Source organism: Chlorocebus sabaeus, chromosome 1 (assembly GCF_047675955.1).
Source record: "Chlorocebus sabaeus isolate Y175 chromosome 1, mChlSab1.0.hap1, whole genome shotgun sequence".
In the NCBI taxonomy this organism is placed as follows: domain Eukaryota; kingdom Metazoa; phylum Chordata; class Mammalia; order Primates; family Cercopithecidae; genus Chlorocebus; species Chlorocebus sabaeus.
In genome coordinates, this window is record NC_132904.1 from 69,859,646 (window position 1) to 69,884,378 (window position 24,733).

Below are 24,733 nucleotides of genomic sequence, written 5' to 3' on the forward strand. Positions count from 1 at the left end.
ATATGTCTGGCACCCCAGTTTTCAGATGAGGAAACTGAGTTGGGGGTGGATTTGATCAAAACCTCACAGAGAGCTGGTGGTAGAGAGGGGCCTGGACCCTCTCTAGGATGTCTGATTAATAGCCAGTGCTCCTTAACCAAAAAGCATTTCCCCATTTAGTTTATTGATTGAGACAAGGTCTCATTCTGTCACCCAGGCTGGAGTGCAGTGGCACAATCGCAGCTTACTGCAGCTTCAACTTCCTGGGCTCAGGTGATTCTCCCACATATTTTTGTAGAGACTGGGCTTCATCATGTTGCCCAGGCTGGTCTTGAACTCCTGGGCAAAGTGATCCTCCCACCTCAGCCTCCCAAAGTGCTGGGATTACAGATGTGACCACTACACCTGGCTTTCCCCATTTGGTTTATTGAGTGACGCCTGAAATTGCCACCATTTGAACTCTAGAATTTAGAGCTGGGGTGTAGATGGTCCCCTCACAAAGAAAACATTTCCAGGAGTGGAGGGCATTCTGGCTGCTCTGGCTCTCCATAGGCTGGGATGTGGGACCCTGGAAGAATCCCTGCCCTAGCCCTGGAGGTCTCCACTGACATATGAGGGTGCTGATGTCATGATCCTGACACCAATAACCTGCAGCTCCTTATGCCCCTCCCCCACAACCTGGGCATGACCCAGGGGAATGGAAACTCATCCCGGGCTCCCCTCCTCGTGCGGTGTCCAGTTCTCTTCCTGGAATCTCCTGGACCCTGGGGACCTGACCTTTCCTGTCTCCTAGCCCCTGGGTTCAGATTCTATGATTGTTTAGAACCCCACCCCCAGCTATCTATCCCCAGCAGACTTATTTACCTTCCTTTCTCCATCTCTGTCATGGGCTGTGATTATCCTGACCCTAGCCAGGCCTCTGGCCCAGCACTAGGCCCTCCCTGGTGTCTCAGTCTCCCATCAGCCCTACTGTCCCAGGAGGGCCGCTTGAGATCCCCTGAATAGTACTGAGAGGGGGAACAGGCCACTGAGCTGCTCCCTCCAGTCCTGGCACACCCTGTAGCACAACTCCAGGGGACACGATTCAGAGTCGGAATACAGTGTGAATAGTGGTTGGAGTTTGTGATGACTGGCGTTGGAAACTGGCAGGATGGGATGGCTGTACTAGGAGGGGGCACTGAGTCACCTGTCCTGCTGGAGGGAAACTAACACCCTGGCAGAGAGAAGTGGTGCGCGGAGTGGGGGAGTGAAGGCAGGAGACGCCTCCTATAGGATTTCACTAGGCCCGGAAGGATGTGCCGAAGCCCACTGTGTGGGTTTCCTTTATAGACTCACCTTCACTAGGCCTTTTCACCAACTAGGTGAGGGTTTCCAGGGTTGGGCCTGGGCCTCGTCAACAAGGCAAAGTGAGGTTATTCTTCCTGGCCACCAACTGGCAGGAGGAAGATGAGGCCCAGAAAGGGGCAGAGGTGGCTCTAGTTACACTGGCAATGGTAAGAGGACCCAGAGGAGTATCTCAGTCTCCAGTCTCCTTATCTTGCTTCGCACAACCCCTTCTTTCTTGGTTCGGAGCCCTGAAGAGGCGGATTCAAGAGGCCCTCTGGGTCTCGCCGCCCAGTCCCGCGCAGCCCCCTGCAGTTCCCAGGGGCGCGAGAGAGGGCGACGTAGAGCAGCGCCGCCCGGCGGCAGAGCGGCCAGACCCTCCGCGGCTCGGGGTGAGTCGGGCCGGGGGCGCAGCCAGGGCTCTGACGTCGGGGGCGGGGTCGGCGGCCGTGACGTGCGGGGGCGGGGCTGCGCACCTTCCCGGCCCGGCAGGCGATTCATTCAAAAGGCGCGCAGGCTTCGCTGCTTCACTGGCCCTAGCCGAGCCGGGCCGGGGCGCCGAGTCGAACGGGGAGCCGAGCTGGAGCTGCCGCGGCGCGGCCAGGTAAGGAGGGCGCGCGTAGCCCCCATCCAGAGTCCGCTCCCCGCGGCCGGGCCAGCGGGATACTGACCCTAGAGGCGCCCCCTGCCTCCCCGCGTCTCTGAGGAAGTTCGCGGGCGCGGCGGATGCTGCAGCCCTGCCGCGCGCCGCCCCCCCACTCCCCCAGTCTCGCGTCCTGTCCCGACGCCTTCCGCGCACCGGCCCCCCCCCAGTCTCCGAGCCCCGGGACCTGCAGGTCCTCCGGCCGCGATTCTGGGCCGGCCCTGCGCCGTGGCTGTCGGGGGGCGCGCGGGGAAGCAGCGGAACTTGCAGTGTGAGGGGCCGGTGGGGGCCGGAGCGATCCCCGGCCCGGGAAACTTGGACCGAGACCAGGTTGGGGTGCGGACTGGACGGCGGCGCCTCGGCGCGGCTGCGGCGCGGGGCGGCCGAGGGGGGGTCTGGACGGTGTCAGCCCGTGACTGTGGGTGACACGGCGCGTGAGGCGGCCTGGCCGGGCGAACGTGTGGCTGGAACACTGGGCGGTGACGCCGGGCCGAGCAGGCGACACAGAGGGGCTCTGTGTGTGGGAGACAGGCAGCGTGTGTGCGTGTGTTGTGAGGGAGAGACCCGGGGTCACTGGGGTCACGAAGTGCGTGGCCTGGGGCGTGACCGGCGCAGGGCCAGGGCCACCCGTTACTGTGAGTGTGAAATAGAGGGAGAGGAGACCAAGTGACTGAGAATGAGCCAAGCTAGCTGGCGCCATGGTGTGCGTGTGGGGTCAAGTGGTGTCAGAGTGTGTGTGTGTGTGTGTGTGTGTGTGTGTGTGTGTGTGTCTGCACCTAGGGCGATGATGAGTAAGAGGCAGGAGGAGGAGAGACCGGACCTAGGACACCTTCCAGCAGATGGGGGGTGATGAGGAAGTTGGGGAACCAGGAGACAAGGGTCTCCAGGGCTGTCCCCACGAGGGCACCCCTTAGGAGTTCAGCTTAGTGAGGAGATGGACCCTGAGGGACGTGCCCTGGCTGAAGGAGAGAGCCGAGGATGGGCGACATCTGGTGGGGTGGCCCAGCTGGCAGCAGGGAAGGGGCCCTGTGGTAGTCTCAGTGTGTCCCCGCCTACCTGCACCCACACACCCATGCATCGAAGTCCCTACACCTGGCAAAGTTCTGCCCCTGTGTAATCTGTATTCTCAGTGGACCCAGGCACAATCTTGCTCTCAGACTCCCCCCGCATCCCCGCACAGGCCTCAGTCTCCCCATCTGCACACTGAGGTGCTGGGCTTTGAATGGACTGTGAATCATCATTTTGGGATCCTCTATTGTTTTTGGGTCAACCGCCTGTGTTCTCCCTTCAGGCAGAAAAACTGCAGTGGGGGGGTTGGGCCAGGCTTCTCTTGGGGACACAGTGGCCCAGGGTCTGCACTCAGGGGCTACTGATAGGGTTGGAAGCTCAGCCTTCTCCAAAACTGGCCAAGGAAACATTAGCCTCCCACCCAAAGGCTTCCTGGTCCTCTGTCATGAAATGGATTGATAGACAATATGGATTCCAAATCCATAGACATTCACTTCTCTATGTATCCTTTCTTCAGTTCCTTGGGTTGGGGAGAGTGGGGAGACTTGTTCCCCAGGAGTGGTCTCTGGTCTGGGAGGCTAAGTTCTTGCTGGAGAGCATGAACCCTTTCGCCATCTGGGCAAGACCCTTCTGAGGCCCTTTCTCCCATATGGGGCCTGTGGGGTTCATGCAGGGTGGGGTGAAAGCTGGGCTCCCTAGTCTGGGAGTGGGTGGCATTTGCTGTAGGATCTGGAAGTTCTGTCTTCTGCTGTTGTCCTCGGAAAATGCTGATTGCATTCTAGGGATGGGGGACAGGGTCGGGGACAGTGTCAGGCACTGTTCTGAACACTTCATGTTCTGTCTTGTTGAATCTTCTCAGTGATTCTGAGATGTAGTGACTATGTTTCAGAGAAAGGAACTGAGGATCAGAGAAGCAAAGTGACTTGGCCAAGGTCGTACAGAGTCAGGACAGTGCCAGGACTGGAATTCGGGTCTTCTGACCCCAGAGACCTGAGAGAGAGGATCACCCACCTTCCTAGTAACTGCTCATGGCTTTCCTGGGCTTCTGTCTCTCAAACTTGGGCTAATAGGCGTGGCCTTACCACGGTGTCCCATTGTGAGTTCTAAGTATGATGTGTGTGTGTACACACGTCTGGAACACTGGGGATGGGCGGGTAACATGGTATTCCTGTTCCTCCCCAGACCTCACTCCCAACCAGACATCATCAGAAAGACCTGTCCCCTGCCTTCTAGAGCCTGGACCTGGCTTTGGGAGTGTCCCCATGGCTTTGAAGAGTGTATGGAGTTAGCAGCACAGCCTACGGGTAGCAGGGAAAGTTGAGAGTCCCAGGTGACCTTCATCATACTTGAGAGGCCCCCTCCCCTTCTTTGCAGTTGCTCTAGAGGCATTTCCCCAAATCCATCTGCATGTTGTGGTGGGGAGCAGACAGGGAGTGACCTTGAGCTGATCTCTACTGTCTCTGGGCCTCGGTCTCCCTCTTCTTCCCAGAGACCCCTTTTGGCTCTGACCACTGTTGGCCACTTGGCCAAGAACTGGAACTGGGGATCATGGTGTCTGTCCCTCGGTCCTCTCTGCAATGACTGAAGCTGTGCTGCTTGGGGCTGATGAAAATAGCTGTCATGGTCTCTAGGGGCTGAGCCCAAGTTATTTCCATCCTCAGCAATGAGGTGGAAATAGCTTAGGGCCTGGGAGGGGGAGCAAGAGGGGAAGGGTTAACTTCTCCTTATCCCAGCCTTGAAGGAGGCCCCCAGCCTCAGCCTGTGCCCTAGCCAAGCCAAACCTTTCTGGGAACTTGGGCCTCTGGGGATGACAGTGGGGCCAGGCTGGGTTTCCACTTGTGGCCACAGTTGGGACTGGTGTGATAGCTGCTAGAGGGAGGGGCCTGTGTCTAGCCAAGAAGGGGAGACATTGAGGGCCAGTCAGCACCTGCCGCTACTCATAGGGTCAGGTGCAATCTCATTTCACAGTAGGAGAGACTGAGGTTCTGAGAATTCAGGGACTTACCCAAGGTCTCCCAGAACCTTCACCCTCCAGACACGGTACATGCCTTCTGTCCTGAGTTCGCCATTCTGTGTCTACACTTTCCCTGGCGGCTGGAGGTTGGCCAGCACTGGAAGTAGGCCCAAGACACACCTTCCCGATGTCCGCCTGCCTCATATTCCAGCTCCGGCCTTACCATCCCTGCCCGGGCTCTGGTTCCAGCTTCTCTGCTTCCACATCGGTTCTCCCACACACTGCCAGAGTGACTTCCATAAAGTAACTCTTGCTTTTTGCCTACAAAGTATAGTTCAAACTCCTCATCTGGCATTGAGGCCTTTCCTTCCAAGGTCTTTCAGAATTTACATCTTCACCCTTGCCTCTCCTTGCCAGATGCCTCGTCTGCCTTGCCTTTGCTTTTAAAGCTTCCTTCTTTCTAGAACCCTCTTGGCCATTCAGAGTATAGCCCCAGCTCCGCCTCGCCCAGGAAGCCCTCCTGGCCCGAAATTAGTCTCTCTTCATTGTTGCGGGCCACCGGCCAGGTGTCCTCCCTCACTGCTGGGGAATGGCCACAGGTTTGGGGCACCTGTGGGCACTGCATGCTCAGCTTGGTGGGGCCAGTGTGGCCAGCAGCCCACCCCCTCCCACTGCCATCTCTGTGCTGGCGAGGCCTCTTCCTGAGGACTGGCAGCTGCCCTAGGATCCCGGCACCTGTGTGCTGGGAGGCAGCGGGAGATTTGCACCCAGGTCTCTGGTGCTCACCATGACCTGAGGCAGAATGTGTGCGGGGGTTGGGGGCAGAGACTCACGGCCACTCCTGTGGGTAGGGGGCAAGTGTAGTGCTTGCTGTGGTCCTCGACATCTTGTGTCAGTAGAGGAAACTGTCCCTGCTCAGGTCCTGCTGTGCGCCAGGCCCTGGGCCCAGCATTTCCTCACAACAGCACTCACCCGGGCCCTCTCCTTTCCAAGTTGGTATGGGGGAACCTGGACTCAGAGAGCAACCCTAGGCTGAGTCACACAGCCACTCGTGTTGGAGTCAGGCCCTCCAGATCCCGCCCAGCCCCCAGCCTGGTCTCCAGGCAGGAGGTGAGGGTCAAAGGGTTTGTCTGACAATTCTAACATTAGTTTCTTGAGAAGGGCCAGGCTGGTCAGTACCTAGTCTGGCTGGGTGGCACCTGACTACCTCTGTTATGGGGCCGGCCCTTCTACCAGGTCAGCAGGAGCGAGGACCAGAGAGGAAGGGGTTTTGCCTGAGATCACCCAGCAGGGCATGTTTGGCGCCATTCCCCACTCAGGATCGATGGGGGAGCAGGGATGTGGTCTCTGGACAGAGAGAACACCCACTGTGTGCTGAACCCGTGTCTGGGCCTAGGCTTGGTGCTGCTGGGTGGGGCTGGGGTGGCAGAGAGGACAGAAGCCAATGCTGCATCCCTACTCTGCCCATCCCTGGGATTACGGCCCAGGAGGCTGTCACATCCTCAGCCTTATACTCCTGGGGGTCATCATTCCCTCCAAGCACAGGCAGGGAAACCAAGGCCCAGAGAGGGGAGGCACTTGCTAGGCCCCAGTGTCACTGGGATCCAAACCCAGGTCTGCTGGCCTTGAAGACCAGAGTTCTTTCCTAGGCCATCCTGGGAAAGATGAGAGCTCTATAAATCAACTGCCCATGTGGCTGTGAGCAAGTGCCCTGGCTAGTTGTCACAGACAGAGGGGGACAGCGGGGACCTCTACAGCCAGTTAGACGCAGGGTCTGAGTGTGCAGGTAGAGAGAGGAGTGGGGGCTTCCAGAGGAGGGACCTGTGCTTAGCCCAGTGCATGCCCTGTGAGGAGGAACAGTGAGAGGGGAGGACGTTGGCCACCCGCACCACCGGCGCGCTGGGTGTCTGGCCTCCTGCACGCACCCAATCCCTCCCTCCCTCAAGGAGCCTCAACCCTTCTAGAGGAGTCAAGGGAGACTGAAAACTGATGGCGGGGGTGGGGGGTGTGGGAGTCTCGAGAGGGGAGGGGGCCCCCTTGACAGGGAGGCTGGGGAGGCTTCCTGTAGGAGGGGATGCCTGACCCAAGGCCTGATTGTAAGAAGAGCCCCTGTTGCCTGTGAACACTGAGTCCTCCACCACACCGTGAGGTCAGCTGCACTGGTGCAACTGGGAAACAGGCTTGGGAAGTTGGGGCTGGGTTCCTGACTGCTGAACTACCCCTTACCTTCCTGACCGTGGCCCTGGCTGGTGTGGGAGCAGATGGATGCAGGCCTGCACAGAGGCTGGGACATGGGCACCCAGGGCCCTCCCAGAGAGGCCAAGGCCCCTCTACTCATGCTGCCAGGATTTACATGGAGTTCCCCAAAGCACTCTTGCCACACCCAAGCCTCTGGGTGACCTCGGCTGGCTGTTGCCTGGTCCTGAGCTTGGGTTCTTCTGGTCCTAGTGGGGCTGTTTTGAGAGCCCTCAGTGTCCCATAAGGCAGGGACTAGCACCCCTGTTTGCAGAGGAAGACCCTGAAACTCAGGGAGGGTAAGTAACCTGCCCAAGGCTACAGATCCACGAAGTGACAGAGCCAGAGTCTGAACCTTGGTGGGCTGCTCCAGGGCCCAATCTTGTCTCTTCCCTGCCCCATCACTGCACATGCACTGACCCCAGTCCTCAGCATAGCTCCACTGGGTAGGACCTGACCTGGGATGGCCCTGGAGGGGTGGGGGAGACCTCTTTCCGCAGCACCCCGAGTCTGGGGAGAGTTGGAGAATGGGGCAGACCAGGGCTGTGGTCTCCCCCAAGTCCCTCCCAAAGCCTCCGCCCAGGTCTTCCAGGTCAGGGTGATTGGGGGCAGGGCCCATACTGAGCACATTAGGGACTCGGGATCAGATTTATGGCCGGGGCAGGTGGCAAAGGTGGCTTCTTGGAGGATGTAGCAGAGCATGAGCTGGATTGCAGTGAGGTGTCCTTCAGCACCCCCAGACCCGTTGCTGTCCTGTCTCTGGGCCAGGGTTGGCAACACGGCTGTCCGTGGTGCTGACAGGTCGATGGTGGACCAGAAGCAGTGGAGATGCCAGGCCTGGGTGGCACAGGCGAGGGCCGCCTGCCAGTTGCCCCTACTCCAGGGTAGGTAAACCTCATCTCCTTCAAGATGAAGTTGTTACAGGCTACCACCTGGCCTCTCTGAGCCTCAGTTTCTTCCATGTGAAGCATGGAACACTGTCTTTAAGGGGTGAGACCCAGCTTACAGTGGGAAGGGGACAGGCAGTAGTGCTCAGTGAGGAGGGTTAGGGAGCCCCCTCTCTGCCAGAGATAACTGTCTGGGCTCAGACATCCCTCCTTCAGCCCCAGACTCGACCCAGGAAGTGGGGCGAGGACTGCACCTGTACCATACCCAGTCTGGGAGGAGCTGGGTGGGCCAGGTGTGGCCACCTCAGCCCTTTTCTTGGCCTCAAGGAGCCAATTTAGCCCCCTTAGCCTCAGCCCCACCCCATCCACCTGAGCCACTGAAGCCCAGGCCCGGTGGCAGCCAGGAGGTCTGAGGTGCGGAACCATGCCCAGCTTCTAGGGGTGTGGCTGAGGGTGGGCTGGGGAGCAGCTGCTGCCTGGCCACGAGGTGGTACAGGATTAGGGGTCTAGGATTTGAGGGGTACATACCCCAGTGTGGTGACCTGGGAGCTCATGGCTGCCCAGGCCTGTGGGAAGGGGCGGGAGTGGAGTGCCCTTCTCACTGAGTGGCCCTGAGCCAGCCTCCGCACATCTCTGGGATCCCAGCAGCAGCCCTAGTGAGCTGGGGCTCCACCCTGGGACCTCTTCTTCCCCGCTCTGGGAATTCCCAGACTTCCCTGGTCTTCCTGTCTCTTTCAGTTCCCAGCTCCCTTTCTTGCCAGAGCTGGCACAGACTAGAACAATATGCAAAGGAGTATAGATGCAGGCAACTCCTAAAGGCCCCATGGGATGGCGGTGCAGACAGCACCTTCTCCTGGGGCCCTCCTGGGTCCTTAGTAACAGACCCTCAGTTGAGCTACCTACTGGGTGCTACTAGCTTGCTGGCCTCCACCATCAGGTTGGCAAACACTGCAAGGACGTTTACTATGTGTTAGGTCCTGGGCTAAGTTGCAGGGTGAAAGGATGTGCCAGGTCCTGGGCTAAGTTGCAGGGTGAAAGGAGGCAGAAAAGAGACAGTCCTGGGCTCCATTCCTGCTTCATCTCTTACTGGCTCTGTGACCCCCGCCAGTGACCTCCCCTGACCTCAGTCTGCCCAGCTGTGAAACAGGAATGCTCACTTCTCCTCCAAGTAAAGGCAGCAACCCAGGACGAGGGCCCAGCCTGCACAGGGCTGGGGTCTGTTCCTTTCCCCGTGAGTGTGGAGGAGGGAAAGCCACCCAGTGTGGTCACTGCCCTACTTCAGCCCCAGTTGCCAGGGAACCACTGGGCTCCTTGCTAACCTGGATTTCTCTGTTGATGGGTGGCCTTTGTCTTCCTGCCTTGGGTGCGGCCACCGCCAAGGGAGGCCTGTGTCCAGCTGTGTTTCCAGGCAACCCTAGCCTCTGAAGGCCAGAGGGAGGTCCACAGGCTCAGGAGCCACTATCTGGGAAGCAGAGTAGCTGCCTCCCCACCTGCCCTGCTCCAGGTGGGCGCTGGCCCCCACCTCCATCTCCCCCAGTGTAGCCTCTCTTGGCAGGCAGCCCGGGGAGCCTGCTGAGACCGAACTGTTCATTCTTCTCCCTCCCCTGCTTAACCCTTCCAGGCTCCCATAGGCCCTAGGGTGAAGTGCAGGCTTTTTGGCAGGCAGCTGAGCCTTGGTGTGACCTGAGGACTGCCCACCAACCTTCCCAGACTCCTCCAGACTCCTACTGTCTCCTCTACCCTCCCACCCTCCAGATTCCCACCAGGGCGAACCCAGCACCACCTGTGTACCAGACTCTGCGCCAGGCACTGAACGTAAAAAAAAGTTGTGTACCCTTCTCCTCCACATTCCACGCATAGGGAAACTGAGTCATAGTGAAGTGTGGGGAGTGCTTACTCTGTGCCAGGCCTGTGCTGAGTACTTAATGTGATTCTCTCCTTTCAGCTTCACCACAGCCCTCTGCAGGCGGGCCACAGAGCCAGTGCAGGACAGAGCAGAGCAGGACTGCACCCCACACTTTGTATCCCCAAGTTAACCCAGGGGTTCAGATCTGAGTTCTGACCCACCCCAGCCTCTGGGCTCCTTCCCCCTCAGCCTGTTCACTGGCCCTTCTAGCTCGGCATAGCTGGGCTCTCTACCAAGAGCGCCTTTTCTGCCTTCTCCCCCAAATCAGCCCATACCCGCCCGGGTCAGCACTGGGCATGGAGCAGGCAGCTCGTGGTGGGGAAGGGGCTGGGTAATGGGATCTGCATGGCACCATGAATGCTGAGGGGGAGGTGGGGGTGAGGGTACTTCCAGGAGGAGGTGACTTTGAGCTGAGCTCTAAGGAAGAGTGGGTGCTGGCCAAGCGATGAGGGGAGAGCAGAAAGCAGGTGCAGTGTGTGTGAGGGTGGAAAGCACTCAGCATGGCAGGTGTGTGGGTGGGGGAGGTTGGTGTCGGTACATCAGGATACCATCCTGAGGGTGGTGGGAGCTGGCCCAGGGCCAGGGCCAGAACTAGGTGTCAGGGCACCGAGGCTGCAGGGCGGGACTGACCTGGAGGTCAGAGACAGGGTGACGGGGCAGGAGCAATGGGCGCAGGCCCTGGGAGAGCTTAGGGACTGTAGGGAAGGGGAGGGCCCCGCCTAGGGGAAGGGGAGTGGCGTGGCAGGGCCCAGGTGACCCCAGCGAGCTTCAGTTCTGGGAAAGGGGAAGCTGCCTGTGGCCTGGGCTGGTGGCACAGCTTCCTCTTTCTCTGAGGCCTCCGGGGCTGCACCTCACTGGGGCTCCACCGCCTATGGCCTCAATCACGGTCTGGGGCCCTCAGCTTGGGGCCCTGGCCATGGCCTTTGCTAGTTGGCTTTTCTCCAGGGAATTTCTGGTTCTCATTTTTCGGGCATTTTTTTGGAGGGCTGAGTCTGAGGAAACCCTCCCCGCCTCGTGAGCCTGTTTGGAGGCCTGCTTCAGACATGGGGCTGGGTGTGGAGTTTTGTGGCAAATAAAACAGACGTCCCTGGCCTCACCGCTGTCTAGTGGGGGAGCAAGGAATAAACAAGTAAGCAAACAAATACTTAATCACAGCCCTCTGCCAGCAGGGCAGAGGAGAAGGGCTGTGGAGAAGGAAATCCCATGACCTACTTTAGCTTCATTACCTCCTTTAAACCCCATGACTGGCTGGGCATAGCAGCTCGCACCTGGAATCCCAGCACTTTGGGAGGCCAAGGCCAGAGGATCGCTTGAGCCCAAGAGTTGGAGACTAGCCAGGGCAACATAATGAGACCCTGTCTCTACAAAAAATAAATTTAAAAATTCAACCAGGCATAGTGGGGCATGCCTGCAGTCCCAGTTACTCAGGAGGCTGAAGCAGGAGGATCACTTAAAAGTTCAAAGTTGCAGTGGGCTGTGATTGTGCTACTGCAGTCCATCCTGGACAGCAGAGTGAGACACTGTCTCAGAAAAACAAAACAAAACAGAAATCCCCCAAAAACTTCGTGACAGCCTTGCCAGCCAGATGAACATCCCCATCTTGTAGATGAGGAAACTGAGACCCAGTGATGTCAAGGTCCCACAGGGAGTTGGTGGCAGTGGAGACTGGGCCCCAGGCTAGGAGACATGGGAGGAGTGGCCTCTAAGCTAAGTTCCTTCTCTGCTACTCCCTGGGGCCCCTCTTCCCCATCCACTGTGGCTGGGTGTGGCTCTCCTCTGTCAGGCTTCAGAGGCTCTGGCGCCTCACTGACTGCCCAGCCTTCAGGGTGAGGCAGAGGTGGATATGGGGCCTTCACAGATCCCCTCGAAGCCGAAGGGGCTTCCATCTGAACTGTTTTTTTGGTCACGGTTCCAGGGCTGATTTAGACAGTGGAGGCCTCATGGGGCAGGGGGTAGGGGTGCTGAGCAGCAGGTGTGGACATGTGTGTGCACCAGGCCTTTCTACCTGACTGGGCAAGTCCAGCGGGGGCTCAGTCTGGGCTGAGTGTGGGGGCCGGGCAGCCAGACTGGAGTAAGTGCTGATTTGGGGTAATGAGAAGGTGCATAATTAGAAGGCGCAAGGCCCTAGGTGGCAGTGTCTGTGCGTGTGCTGGAGTGGGCCCTTGCTGGCTTTGAGTCTGGGCCTTTGGACCCTGCTTTCCTCCTGGAAGGTTCTAGATGACACAGCTCTGCATCTGTCTGCAGATAAGCAGCTGCAAAGCTGCTCCCTGTGGGCTAGCAGGTGCCACCCGGGGTCGGGGTGGTTATAGGGCTCTCTGCTGTGGTTGTTTGGCCTCTTTTCACCCCTGCATCAGCCCTCTGGGCCTACCTTGGGGACATGGAGGGCTGCTAGAGCCGGGGGCTGGGCTATCGGGTTGCCCCTGGCTTTGTCTTTTTTTTTTTTTTTTTTTTTTGAGACGGAGTCTCGCTCTGTCGCCCAGGCTGGAGTGCAGTGGTGCGATCTCAGCTCACTGCAACCTCCGCTTCCCAGGTTCAAGCGATTCCCCTGCCTCAGCCTCCTGAGTAGCTGGGATTACAGGCATGCACCACCACACCCGGCTAACTTTTGTATTTTTACAAGAGACGGGGTTTCAGCATCTTGGCCAGGCTGGTCTTGAACTCCTGACCTCGTGATCCATCTGCCTCCGCCTCCCAAAGTGCTAGGATTACAGGCGTGAGCTACCATGCCCGCCACAGTCTGCCACCCCTCCTCCCCCACCATCGGGCTCTGTCATACACAGTCAGGCCTAGTGGGGAAGTGAAGCCTGAGGACTCAGGGCTCATGGTCAGGTCTGTGGGTTAGATCCCTCAAAGGACAGGGGAGGGGCCATGGGGGCGACAGGCTCGAGGTGGAAGCTGGGCCCTGGCAAGGGGACAGGACACTTTGGGGCAGAAACTGGAAGGAAGACTTGTGACCAAATTCGAGGAAGGACAGGGGGCCCTCCCCAGATGGCCTGGGGGTGTCATTTGTTGGGTGTTGACTGCGAAGTGTGGCCTCCACCCTATACTGTAGCCCTACCTTCTCCTGTCCCTGGCTTTCCCCTGAGCTGGCCTGGGACCCAGAGTGGTTGCCAGTGACCTGGAGAGTCCCGAGATGATGTGACCACTGCCCACTCCCTCCCCTGAGTGTAACTCAAACCCTGGGCCCCTCTGAGGTCTGCCAAGAGGGTGGGTAGACAGATCGGTTTCCTGGGCTGCTATTCTAGGCGGGAAGGCCGGGCTGCCTGCAGGGAGAGGGCTCTGAGTGACCTGGGACCTACCACAGGAGGCGCTTTTCTCACTTCACTGGGCTTAGAGTCACAGCGGGGGGCCTCAGCCTGCGGCAGCCCTGAGCCAGTGGCTGGGTTCCCAGGCTGCCCCTGGGCTTAAGAGGCTGCGTGTGACCTGAGGAGAACAGCTTCTCTCAGCCTGGTGTCCCTGAAGCCAGGCCTCCAGGGAGTACACAGCGGACTTCCTTGCTCTGCCACCATACCTTCTGCTGTCTGATGTGAGTCCTTTGTCCTGCTGTGTCTACCTCCTCCACTGGCTGAAGGCTTCTCCAGAGCAGGCCACCATCACCTGGGGGCCTCAGTCTCAGACCGGTGGGCTGTGGCGCCACCATGGATATTTCTCTGAAGTATCACACACTGCACTCCCACTCTATTTTGTTTCTTGCCACTTACCACCAACTGGCGGGGACACCTCTCTGTTTGCAGTTAGGTCTCCCCTGGGCTGGAGCTCCTTGCAGACGGGGACCTTGTCTGTCTTGTTCATACCGATTTCTCCAGTGCCCGCACGCAGTAGGTGCTGGAGAGATGACAAAGACAGAGCACTGGCTGCCATGACCACCCCAGCCCCATAGGTCTGCCCGGGGCAGAGCTGTGGCCAGACATGTCCCAGCCTCAAGGGAGGAGTCAGCCTCCCTGGAAGAGGTATGGACAGTGGCCATGCGGAAGGACCAGGACCTAGGTGGGGCGGGGAGCTGTGGGAGCCAGACCCACCTTGGGGAAAGCTTCTAGAGAAGCTTCTGGAAAGAGAGGCCTTCGCATTGGGCTTTGAAGGGTAAAGGAAAAGGCCTTCCTTGGACCAGAAGCAGCAGGAGTGAAGGCAGAGGCCGGGCATGCTTACAGACCTGTGAGGAGGAGGCGGCGGGAGCCTGAGCCTGGAGCACTGGGCTGGAGTGTGGAGGCGGGCTGGGGTGTTGGGTGTTGGTTGCAACCCTGTCATCAGGGACACAGGCCGCCACACGCACTTCCTTCCCCTCCTGATGCCTTGGGGCACCTGGCAGTTCAAGGAAGGGGAAGGAAGCCCTTCCTCCTCTGGGAAGTCTCCCAGCCTGCAGAGCCTTCTTCCTGCCTTGTGCTGCCCTGTGAGGCCGGCTCCCAGGCAGGGCAGCCCCTTCTTGGGGGCTTGGGGGTGTGGAGCCGGCAGCCCTGGGCTCTGCTTGCCCAGCAGCACCTTGCCCGCTCCCCATGAGTCCTGTTATCCTGGAAGTGGTGCTGAGGGGACAGCAGCCACCTGCCTGTCCCTGCCACTCGGCCGAGCCTCCTCTCCATCTGCCCTAGGCCAGTGACCACCAGGGGCCTGAGGATGAAGCCAAGTCTGCTGTGCCGGCCCCTGTCCTGCTTCCTTGTGGTGAGTGGGGGATGGTCCCTGGGAAGGAGAAAAGTTGCACGTCTGCCTTGCAGCCCTCCAGCAAGAGGGTGCAGACACTTCCCGGGAACCCCATGCCGGGCAGGGCTCAGTTACTCAGCTCTTGAAGACTCTGAGGCAGTCAGACCCTAGGAAGCACCTCTGGGTCCACCTAGGCTTGTCAGGGAGGTGGAGAAGGAAGGGCCTGCTGGCATTTATGGGCAAGGCAGGCATGGTTGAGGGCAAGATGCTCGTTGGCACACAGGCATGAGAACAGAGCCCAGCCTGGAGGGTAGGCTGGGCACCAAGAGGAAACTGGGCAAAAGAGGGCTGGGATTTGGACCCTGAGAGCCATAGCACCTCAGATGCTGGGGTTCAAGATCTGTATTGGTCTGGGGGGTCCCAGATTCCAGGTCCCAGGATCATAGGATCAGGCCAGCTGCCTGGAGCTTCTGGCGAGTCCGCATTACAGACTTACAGCATCTTGGGGTCTGCTCTGGGGCCCATCTTTCTGCTGTGACGCTAGAAGCTCAGGGAGGGCGAGACTTGGCCTTGGGCCTTGCTAAGGGTTGCTCCTTACAACAGGAGACCTTCCAGCCTTAGCAGGTGCTGGGAGCCACTCTGGGGTCTGAGGAGATCCCTGTTCCATCTCCAGGGCAGCTGATGGTGGCCCCATCCAGCCTAGGCCAAATTGGGGGACTGAGGTCTCCTCCGGGAGGGATTCAGGAGAGACAGTTCATTCCTAACAATGGGAAACAGAGGGAACTCCTAGTGAAATGGGCTGGGGACACACACTGAGAAGACGGAGCTTTCCTTTGGGATGTGTCTCCCTGTTTGGGTGTGTGGATGCGAATGGGGTGGCCTCGTGTCGAGGGGAGGTGGCAGAGGAGGATTTGGTCCTGGAGACTTTCGCTGAAGGGAGGGCCCAGAATAGGAAGCGCCACCTGCAGACTTGGCTCCAGGGATGATAAATGAGGCTGGTTAATGATATGCCCAGCTGTGATGGGGGCACAGATGGACCCAAGGCGGGAGGAACGGGGACAGAATATGAGAGAGGATTCGGAAGCATTTCCTCCTCATTGTTCTGGTTAGCTGGAAGGGCTTGAGATCCTGATGTGGCCTTATCTGGGGTTTCCAGCACTTTCCAGAGCCAGATGTGGCTCTCTCCCTCCCCAGGTACTGGCCATGCAGCAGGTCTGGGACAGGACAGGTTTTCCTCAGTGTGAGGGACTGAGGTTAGAAGAGTGTGTCCCTGAAGCCCGGGTGGAGTGGTCAGTGGTCCTCACCACTGGGCTTTCAGGAAATAGGTGGGGGATAGATGACCCCGGAGACCCCACACCCAGCACTTTCTGCCTCTTTCAATGCCTACTGTTCTTCCAGCTGCTGCCCTGGCCTCTGGCCACCCTGACATCAACAACTGTTTGGCAGTGCCCACCTGGAGAGGAGCCTGACCTGGTGAGCATTGCCCTGCCCTCCTACCTGTCCTGGGAGGGCCCTGAGGGCCGGGGGCAGAGTCCTGTGCCTGGCCCCCCAGGGATCCTCAGACTTGACTCCTGGCCGTGCTCTCACCCTTTACCTCCCACAGAACCCAGGTCAGGGCACATTATGCAGGCTCTGCCCCCCAGGCACCTTCTCAGCTGCATGGGGCTCCAGCCCATGTCAGCCCCATGCCCGCTGCAGCCTTCAGAGGAGGCTGGAGGCCCAGGTGGGCACGGCAACTCAAGATACACTCTGTGGAGACTGCTGGCCTGGGTAAGCCAAAGGGAGTGCGGGGAGGGCTCCTGGCTGGGTGACCAGGACTCTGGATCCTGGGGTCCCAGCCTTATTGTATCCTGAGCAGGCCTCAGTTTTCCCATCTGTGAAATGGGATTGGGGCAGGACCAATGAGGGTGCCTGGAAGGAAGGCATCCAGCCTCTCCTAAGGATAGTGTTTGGGGAAACTTCTGGGCCTCAGTGGTATCTTCCCTCCTCGCAGGTGGTTTGGGCCTTGGGGGGTTCCCCGTGTTCCATGTCAACCGTGTTCCTGGGCACCTCTGGGTACTCACGGCTGTGATGGTGAGTGGCAGACTGGTGCTAGGACTGGTGCAGGCGTATGTGCGGGAGGGGGCCAGTGAGCTGGAGCCCAGCAGCCTCTGCAGTGTTCATGTGGGGGCAGTGGGGTCCTTCTTCCAGCCCAGGGCAGGGCGTGTAGCCAAAGGGTCTCCAGCAGGGCACAGTCAGCCACTCTCCTGGCTGTTTCTGTCCACCATGCTTCCAAGTGTCAGAGAGCATCCTGCAGGTGGCAGCCACAGCTGGGGGCTGGGGACTCACATGCTGACCTGTCCCCTGTACCCTGTCCCCATCTCCTCAGAGATTCATGCCAGCCAAGTGCAGTGGCTAATGCCTGTAATCTCAGCACTTTGGAAGGCCAAGGCAGGAGGATCACTTTGAGACCAGCTTGGGCAACACAGCAAGACCCTGTCTGCAAAAAATAAAAATAAAAAATTAACCGGGCGTGGTGGTGCTACTTGGGAGCCTGAGGTGGGAGGTTTGCTTGAGTCCATGATTTCCATGCTGCAGTGAGCTGTGATCACACCACTGCACTCCAGCGTGGGCAACAGAGCGAGACCCTGCCTAAAAAAACCCATGCAGATGAGTGAGCTCACGCACACACTCAGGTACACACATGCACCTCCTCCCGCTGCTGAGTCCGTCACCCCTGAGGCACTGGATTCATGGCCAGGCCACAGGGAGGCAGATCCCATCTCCCTGTGCTGAGGCACGTGCCCTGTGTGCCATCTCTTCACTCCCTGACCCCAGCGTGAGGGGAGGGTGGGGCTGGGTGTCTGAGCATCTTGAGGAGGCCTTGTTCAGGACAATGCTTCGATGGCCAGAAAGGAAAACAGGAGGGCAGCGGGTTGACCTTTGCATCCCCAGCATGGCGGGGAGTGGGCTGCCCTGGGTGCATTGGCTCTCCTGCAGCCCCCTCTGACTCAGGCCCTGGGCCCCTGTCTCTCTGTGTTTGTGTCACTGCCTCTGTCCTGCCTCCGTCGTCTGTGATGCTCAGAGTGGGGTCGGCGGGCCCGACGTGGCGTGGAGGTGGCAGCAGGGGCCAGCAGCGGTGGTGAGACACGGCAGCCTGGGAATGGCACCCGGGCAGGTGGCCCAGAGGAGACGGCCGCCCAGTACGCGGTCATCGCCATCGTGCCTGTCTTCTGCCTCATGGGGCTGTTGGGCATCCTGGTGTGCAACCTCCTCAAGCGGAAGGGCTACCACTGCACGGCGCACAAGGAGGTCGGGCCTGGCCCTGGAGGTGGAGGCAGTGGTGAGGCCCGGCTGGGGTCCAGGTGGGGAGGATGGGGGCATGAGCCCAGCCCCAGCTCCACTTGAGGGCTGCCAGCAGAACCCTGCCTGGCCTCTGGGGTCTGAGAGGGAGAGGCCTGGGAGGTGACAGCTGCAGACTGACAACATGGGAGGAAAGGAGGGGACAGAGGTGTGGCCGTGGGGGCAGAGCAGAGGCGGCATAGCTGGTCAAGCAGCTTCAGTGGGATCCCACCCTGGGTGAAGCCTTGCCCAGATGTGGGGATCTGGACTCTTTAGAGGCCACAGTTGTGTGTATGGTTCCAGGGTCAGATGGCCTTGGAGTTACTCAAGGTGACCTCTGACCTCTGGCCTGCAGTAGAGGGAGTGCCCTGTGTCAGGAGGGCTGGCAGGGCAGCTGTTCTGTTCTGGGCAGGCACCACGAGGGGCTTGGGTTTCGGTTCCAGGCTGTCGTTTGAGTTACAAGGCCTGGAACCAGAGGGACAGGCATGTGCTACCACCTTCACCCCCAGGGCCCCGGGCCCCTTTCTTTCTTCCCCACACCACCACTCCCCTGCAGGGCAGGGGCCCACGTGCACACACCCTCCCCTGGGCCCATGGGATCCTGTGGCCACATCATGAGTGAAATGGCATCTCCCTTGCTAGCACGCTGGGCTGTCTGGGGCTAGCATGGGAGCCAGAGCCCCTTCTAAGTCCTGACACTGAAGTCTGGCAGGGGCAGGAAGGGGACAGGATCATTAGGCTGGCAGGAGGGAACGTGGTGACTCAGGGCCATTTTGCCTGGGACTGCGCTTGTTTTCCTAGAGACTTCCTTTAACTGCTGGATGCTGCCTCGCTGCAAGTCCCAGGAGCTCTGTTTGCTGCTGGGCGCAGGGTTGATCACCGTGGCCCATTCTCACACTCTTGAGATTTGGGCCCAAAGCTGACTAGGGGCCCTCATTTAAATTGTTACACAGACAGGGCACGGTAGAGAGGCCATGGAATGGCAGTTTGCTGTAGATTTGGGGAGTTCTGGGTAGGGTGGCAGCCCACAGCTCCCTGAGGCTGAGGAGACAGTGCAGACCCAGTAGATGCTGATGCACCGCCCCCTCCACTGCCCAAGTCAATGACTGGAGTTCTCGTGGCCCTGAAGCCTGTATGCACCTGGGCTCTTGGTGCAGGAAGCAGCGGCGTTGAGTCATGAAGGTGATATGGGCTTCTCTGAGCCTGGATCCCTCATTTGCAGGGCTCTGGGAGACTTGTCACCTAAACGCACATGCTTATGGCCCTTAAGAAGGCCAGGGGTGCCCTCTGCTGGCAGACGTGGTTTAGCTCAGGAGCGTGACTTCCCCCTCTTCCCGAGGATCAGGGCCCTTGTCTTCCCCAGGAATCAACCCTGCCTACCGGACTGAGGATGTCAATGAGGACACCATTGGGGTCCTGGTGCGCCTGATCACAGAGAAGAAAGGTGAGGAGAAGGTCTGACCCCATCCCAGTGCCCAGGGGAAGAGGGTTTCCTCCAGAAGCCTGTGAGGCAGCTGTGGTGGGCAGAGTACCCCCCTGCTCTGCCTTCCCTGCCAGGGTGCCTCGAGCCACCTGGTGCTCTCTGACCCAGGAGTGCACACCTCTGCCTCCTGTAATTGCCTGATGAAGTGGGAGAAAAGGTGCACAGCCCAGGCTGGGTGTGGTGGTGTGGAGGGTAGATGGGGGGTTCTCTGCTGAGGCAGGGGGTGGGAGGCGTGTCCCATCTGGCCAGAGCGAGGGTCTGACTGCAGCTGCCCACAGAGAATGCTGCGGCCCTGGAGGAGCTGCTGAAAGAGTACCACAGCAAACAGCTGGTGCAGACGAGCCACAGGCCTGTGTCCAAGTGAGTGGGCTGGTGGGAGATGACGGGGCCAAAACCCCATTAACCAGCCTGCCTCCTGGGGATCTCCCACTTGGGTCTCCCTCCTCGAGTCACCCTGTTCCCTCCACTGCCTGCTGTGGTCTCCTGCCCCTGGCCTGGCCTGGCCTATGGCCACTTCTGCCTGTGCCCCCTGCAGGCTGCCACCAGCGCCCCTGAACGTGCCGCACATCTGCCCGCACCGCCACCACCTCCACACCGTGCAGGGCCTGGCCTCGCTCTCTGGCCCCTGCTGCTCCCGTTGTAGCCAGAAGAAGTGGCCTGAGGTGCTGCTGTCCCCTGAGGCTGTAGCTGCCACTACTTCTGCTCCCAGCTTTCTGCCTAACTCGACCAGGGTTCCCAAGGCCGGGGCCAAGGCAGGGCGCCAGGGCGAGATCACCATCTTATCTGTGGGCAGGTGAGGTGGGCACAGACACAGCAGGGGCAGGTAAAGACGTGACAGCCTGGGGGCCTGGAGGGGGAGGCAGGGCCCCAGCTTGGGCCCTGAGCACCCTGCTCATTGGAAGCCCTGACCTTATTGGGCCTCTCTGGGCAGTGGGGGTGGCCAGAGAGATCAGGACTTCCCAGTTACGCTGTGTCTCACATGGAACCCTTGTGTCCCTAGGGCAGCATCTTGGCCCCCATGGCACCCGGGCCTCCAGGCTCAGGCTTTGGACCATGAACTTGCTGTGTGACCCCGGGCATGTGCTGCCTTCTCTGTGCCTGGGGATCCCCGCTAACGGGGATGATTGCCCCACTCTCCTCACAGGTTCCGCGTGGCTCGAATTCCTGAGCAACGGACAAGTTCAATGGTGTCTGAGGTGAAGACCATCACGGAGGCTGGGCCCTCGGCGGGTGATCTCCCTGACTCCCCACAGCCTGGCCTCCCCGCTGAGCAGCAGGCACTGCTAGGAAGTGGCGGAAGCCATACGAAGTGGCTGAAGCCCCCAGCAGAGAACAAGACTGAGGTGAGGGTCAAGGAGAAAGGTATCTGTCGGCACCTGGGCCAACCCTGACCAAAGACGGGGTAGGGGTGGAAGTGCAGTGGGCCCTAGACAGGGGCCACTTTCCTGGAGCCAGAAGCCAGCCCCTGACTCAGCTCTGACCCCTCACCCCTGTCCACCAGGAGAACCGCTACGTGGTCCGCCTAAGTGAGAGCAACCTGGTCATCTGAGGGGCGGTCTAGTCTGAGGACACTGTGGCCCTGCCCTGGGAGGTTCCGAAGGCTTCCTGGAGGAGGTGGAGCTGCAGCTGGGACTGTGAGGACCGAGAAGCAATGGCCCAGCAGACAAGACAGCAAAGACCAAGGCCTGGAGGTGGGAGTGTCCGCCCCAGTGAGGAGGCAGGTGGCGGCGGGCACTGTGTACAGGAGCACACTGAGCCCCGCCCCGGCCCTGCTGCCAGGTTGCTCCCCTGCAGGATGCCCCGACCCCCGTGCTTGCCCTGGCTGGATCCTAGGAGCCCACGGGATTCTCTGTATCATCAGAGGGCTGGGCTTGGCAGAGGGGAGGGGCCCGTGCCCGTCACCCCTGGCCCCATTCCTTGGTAATTAGCCACACCCTTGCCTCTGTACAGGGCCCTAGAGCAGATGTGCCTCCCCCTCCTCTTCCAGCAGGTCTATAAAGGGAAGGGGCAACAGAAAGTCCTGGGCTAGGAGAATGAATCCCTGGGTTCTAATCTTGGGCACGTCTGTGGCCATCGCTGGGTCCACTTTTCTGACTGTGAAGTAAGGAGAGACATTCTCAGTACCCAGGGCCTCTTCAGCTCTTTGCAGTTTCTGGGCTGGGTTGTGGGGGGCTGGGGAGCTGGGCTTTACCATCCCTCCTATTAGTAGCTTTATCCAGCCCCGTTTTTGCTGCTTCCAGGGCCTCTGCCTTCTAGACCCCAACGGGGCTGTCCATCCATGGCTCTGCTACAGAAGGGGCTTAATGCATGTGCCTGCCCCTCCCCCAGCTTTTTTAAATGAAACCGAAAGAAACAGACTTGATCCCGGCAGGACTGTGATACAGAGCCCTAGCCTGCCCAGCCGGCCCCAAGATCTCAGGAGCTTTAGGGAGAAGAGTGTTGGGGGGGCTGGAGCGCACCTTGGGCCTCAGTGGTTTCTGCGTCCCTGTGGTGCCAGTGCTTCTGGGCAGTGCAGGCAGCTGCCAGGCCCAGCCCTGACCTCCACTCTGGCTCAGCAACCTGGTTATTTATGTGGGGCCGTGCAGGCATGGGCCCCACTGCCTGTCCGTCCTGTTTCTCTTATTTATTGAAACTTGCCGTTGCCCTATCCTTGTGTCTCCATCCCCTTCCGTGTGTTGAATAATAAAAGGTGGGAAAGTGCTGTCACGAGGAGCTCTTTTTCTCTGTGCCCTTCCCAGCTTATCCCCCTGTTCCACTTGTACCTGTCCAGCCCTGCCCTGTGTTGGGCACCGTGGCAGGCTGCCCTCCCCTTGCAGTTCCTGCACCTCAGCAGTTGGGGAAGCAGGGCCCAGAGGAGACCCATCAACTCATCTGGTTCTCACCAAAGCCCCTAGCTAGAGGCAGGGCTGTCCCACAGAAATAGTGTGAGCCACATATGTGACTTTAAATTTTCTGACAATCACATTTCGAAAAATAAAAAGAAGCAGGTAAACTTAATTTTAATATATTTTTTAACCCAGTCTATCCAAAATATTTTCATTTCACTATAAAATCAGTATAATAATTGTGAATGAGCTGTTTTTGCTTTTGCCTTGAAATCTGGAATGTATCTTACACATCTTGATTGGAACTCAAATATTTCAAGGGCTCCATAAGCCATGTGGCCAGCAGCTACCACGCTGGTCAGCGCAGCACCTGAGGAAGTGCACTGTGTGGAGCCCGGGAGGTGAATGGGGGTGAGGAAGATGTGCAGGCCAGGGAATGTGTTCCACAGAGAGGGACAGCATGTGCAAAGGCCAGGCACCAACACATAGTGGGCACCTGGGCCTTATGCCAAGGACGCCAGGGAGCCTCCAAAGCATTCAGTTCCTGCTTGGCCAGTGTGGAGAGGAAAGGAGCCACAGGAGTGGGTGCCACACCCAGGTGAGATGGAGCCTCCGTCTCCATCTAAGATTCCTAGGGCAAGCTTCCAACCCGGCCCATGGGCTGCATGTGGCCCAGGATGGCTTTGAATGGGGCCTAACACAAATTCATAAACTTTCTGAAAACATTATAAGATTTTTTTTTTTTTTTTTTTGAGACGGAGTCTTGCTCTGTCTCCCAGGCTGGAGTGCAATGGCACGATCTCGGCTCACTGCAAGCTCCCCCTCCCGGGTTCACGCCATTCTCCTGCCTCAGCCTCCTGAGTAGCTGGGACTACAGGCGCCCACCACCACGCCCGGCTAATTTTTTGTATTTTTAGTAGAGATGGCGTTTCACCATGTTAGCCAGGATGGTCTCGATCTCCCAACCTCGTGCTCTGCCTGCCTCGGCCTCCCAAAGTGCTGGGATTACAGGCGTGAGCCACCGCGCCCGGCCCATTAGGAGATTTTTTTGCTTTTTTCTTTTCTTTTTAGTTCATCAGCTATTGTTAGTGTTAATATGTGGCCCAAGACAATTCTTCCAATGTGGCCCAGAGAAACTAAAAGATTGGACATCCCTGTGCTAGGGTTTGGTAATGGGAAATGGGTCAAGGACTTACAGCCAGCTGGGTGGGGCAACAGGAACAGCCCTGGGGGCACCTGTGACACAGCCGTGGAGGCTGTCCCATGCCATCTAGATGCGAAGACCCGGAGCTCTCAGGAGACAGACCTGGAGACAAGAAGACCTACAGGCACTCGGGTGTTTAGGCCAGGACTAGGCTGGGAGGAAATGTCCTGGGGACAGCGCCTGGGGCGGATGCCTGGGCTGCTCCAGGGCACCACAGAGAAGGCACTGCCAGGGAGGCAAGAGAGAAACCAGGGAGGGCAATGTCCCTGGCAGTGTCCTGGCAGCCAGGGGAGCGGGTGAGGAGGGGGTGGGCACAGGGTAGCCTGCAAGGCCAGTTGCTGCTGGGGGGTGAGGAGGACCGCTCTGTGCCCTGGTGAGTGGCACAGGAACTTGGTGGGATTCATCTCAAGGGAGGGGGGAGACCAGGGCCGGGTGGATTGAGGGAGACGGTTCCCTGCTGAAGCCTGGCACAGGCCATAGCTGGGTGGGGCCTCAGGTTCTGAGGAGACAATTTTCAGTTAATTTGAGGTTTTTACTGGTGTTATGTTGTTTAAAGATGGAAGAGAGGGATATTTAAACTAACGGCCTCACGGAGAGGCTGAAGAACAAGAATGACTTTTTTTTTTTTTTTTGAGACGGAGTCTCGCTCTGTCGCCCAGGCTGGAGTGCAGTGGCCGGATCTCAGCTCACTACAAGCTCCGCCTCCCGGGTTTACGCCATTCTCCTGCCTCAGCCTCCCGAGTAGCTGGGACTACAGACGCCTGCCACCTCGCCTGGCTAGTTTTTTGTATTTTTTTTAGTAGAGACGGGGTTTCACCGTGTTAGCCAGGATGGTCTCGATCTCCTGACCTCATGATCCGCCTGTCTCGGCCTCCCAAAGTGCTGGGATTACAGGCTTGAGCCACCGCGCCTGGCCATGAATGACACTTGATGGAACCTGGGGAGGTGTGGAGAGGACCAGCCTGGGGGAGTCCCCGGTCTGCCTGCAGCTGGCACAGGGCAGCTATAGGGCGGCCATGCTGGGGCTGTGAGAGGCCTGGCTTCACGGAGGGCCTTTCTCCTAAGCAGAAACCAAGTTGGGGTCCTCCTCCTGCCCTGGGTAGATGTGCTTTGGGATTTGACCTCTCCTTGGGTACCTAGGGCACAGGTGTCTCTCTCGGGGGCTTCTCAGGTGGGCAGGAAGGTGAGGGACACCTCTGAAGATCCAGATGTTTCACTCGTACCAGAAGAGGGAAAGGAAACAGAGGGTGGACATCAGAAGGGATGTTCTGGAGCAGAAAAGGATGCCAAAGTGTAGGACAGGGTGTCCACTGTAGGGGACTAGCAGGCATCA

General features: G+C 58.9%; 1 protein-coding gene across 4 annotated transcripts; it reads left to right on the forward strand.

The window, feature by feature from the left end:
• Positions 1 to 1,754: 1,754 nt before the first annotated feature.
• RELT (RELT TNF receptor) lies at positions 1,755 to 22,071 on the forward strand. 4 transcript variants are annotated; one of them, XM_008020096.3, is made up of 11 exons: positions 1,755 to 1,906; positions 14,519 to 14,588; positions 15,966 to 16,040; positions 16,171 to 16,337; positions 16,561 to 16,640; positions 17,632 to 17,889; positions 19,252 to 19,332; positions 19,650 to 19,731; positions 19,907 to 20,164; positions 20,516 to 20,714; positions 20,873 to 22,071. In XM_008020096.3, exons 2-11 carry the CDS (start codon positions 14,544 to 14,546, stop codon positions 20,918 to 20,920), a joined length of 1,293 nt encoding a protein of 430 aa, XP_008018287.1. In that variant the 5' UTR covers positions 1,755 to 1,906; positions 14,519 to 14,543; the 3' UTR covers positions 20,921 to 22,071. The 4 variants fall into 4 exon arrangements, with proteins under 4 accessions (XP_008018287.1, XP_008018291.1, XP_008018292.1 ...); XM_008020099.3 differs by lacking the exon at positions 1,755 to 1,906 and adding an exon at positions 1,943 to 2,275; XM_008020100.3 differs by lacking the exon at positions 19,907 to 20,164.
• Positions 22,072 to 24,733: the final 2,662 nt, after the last annotated feature.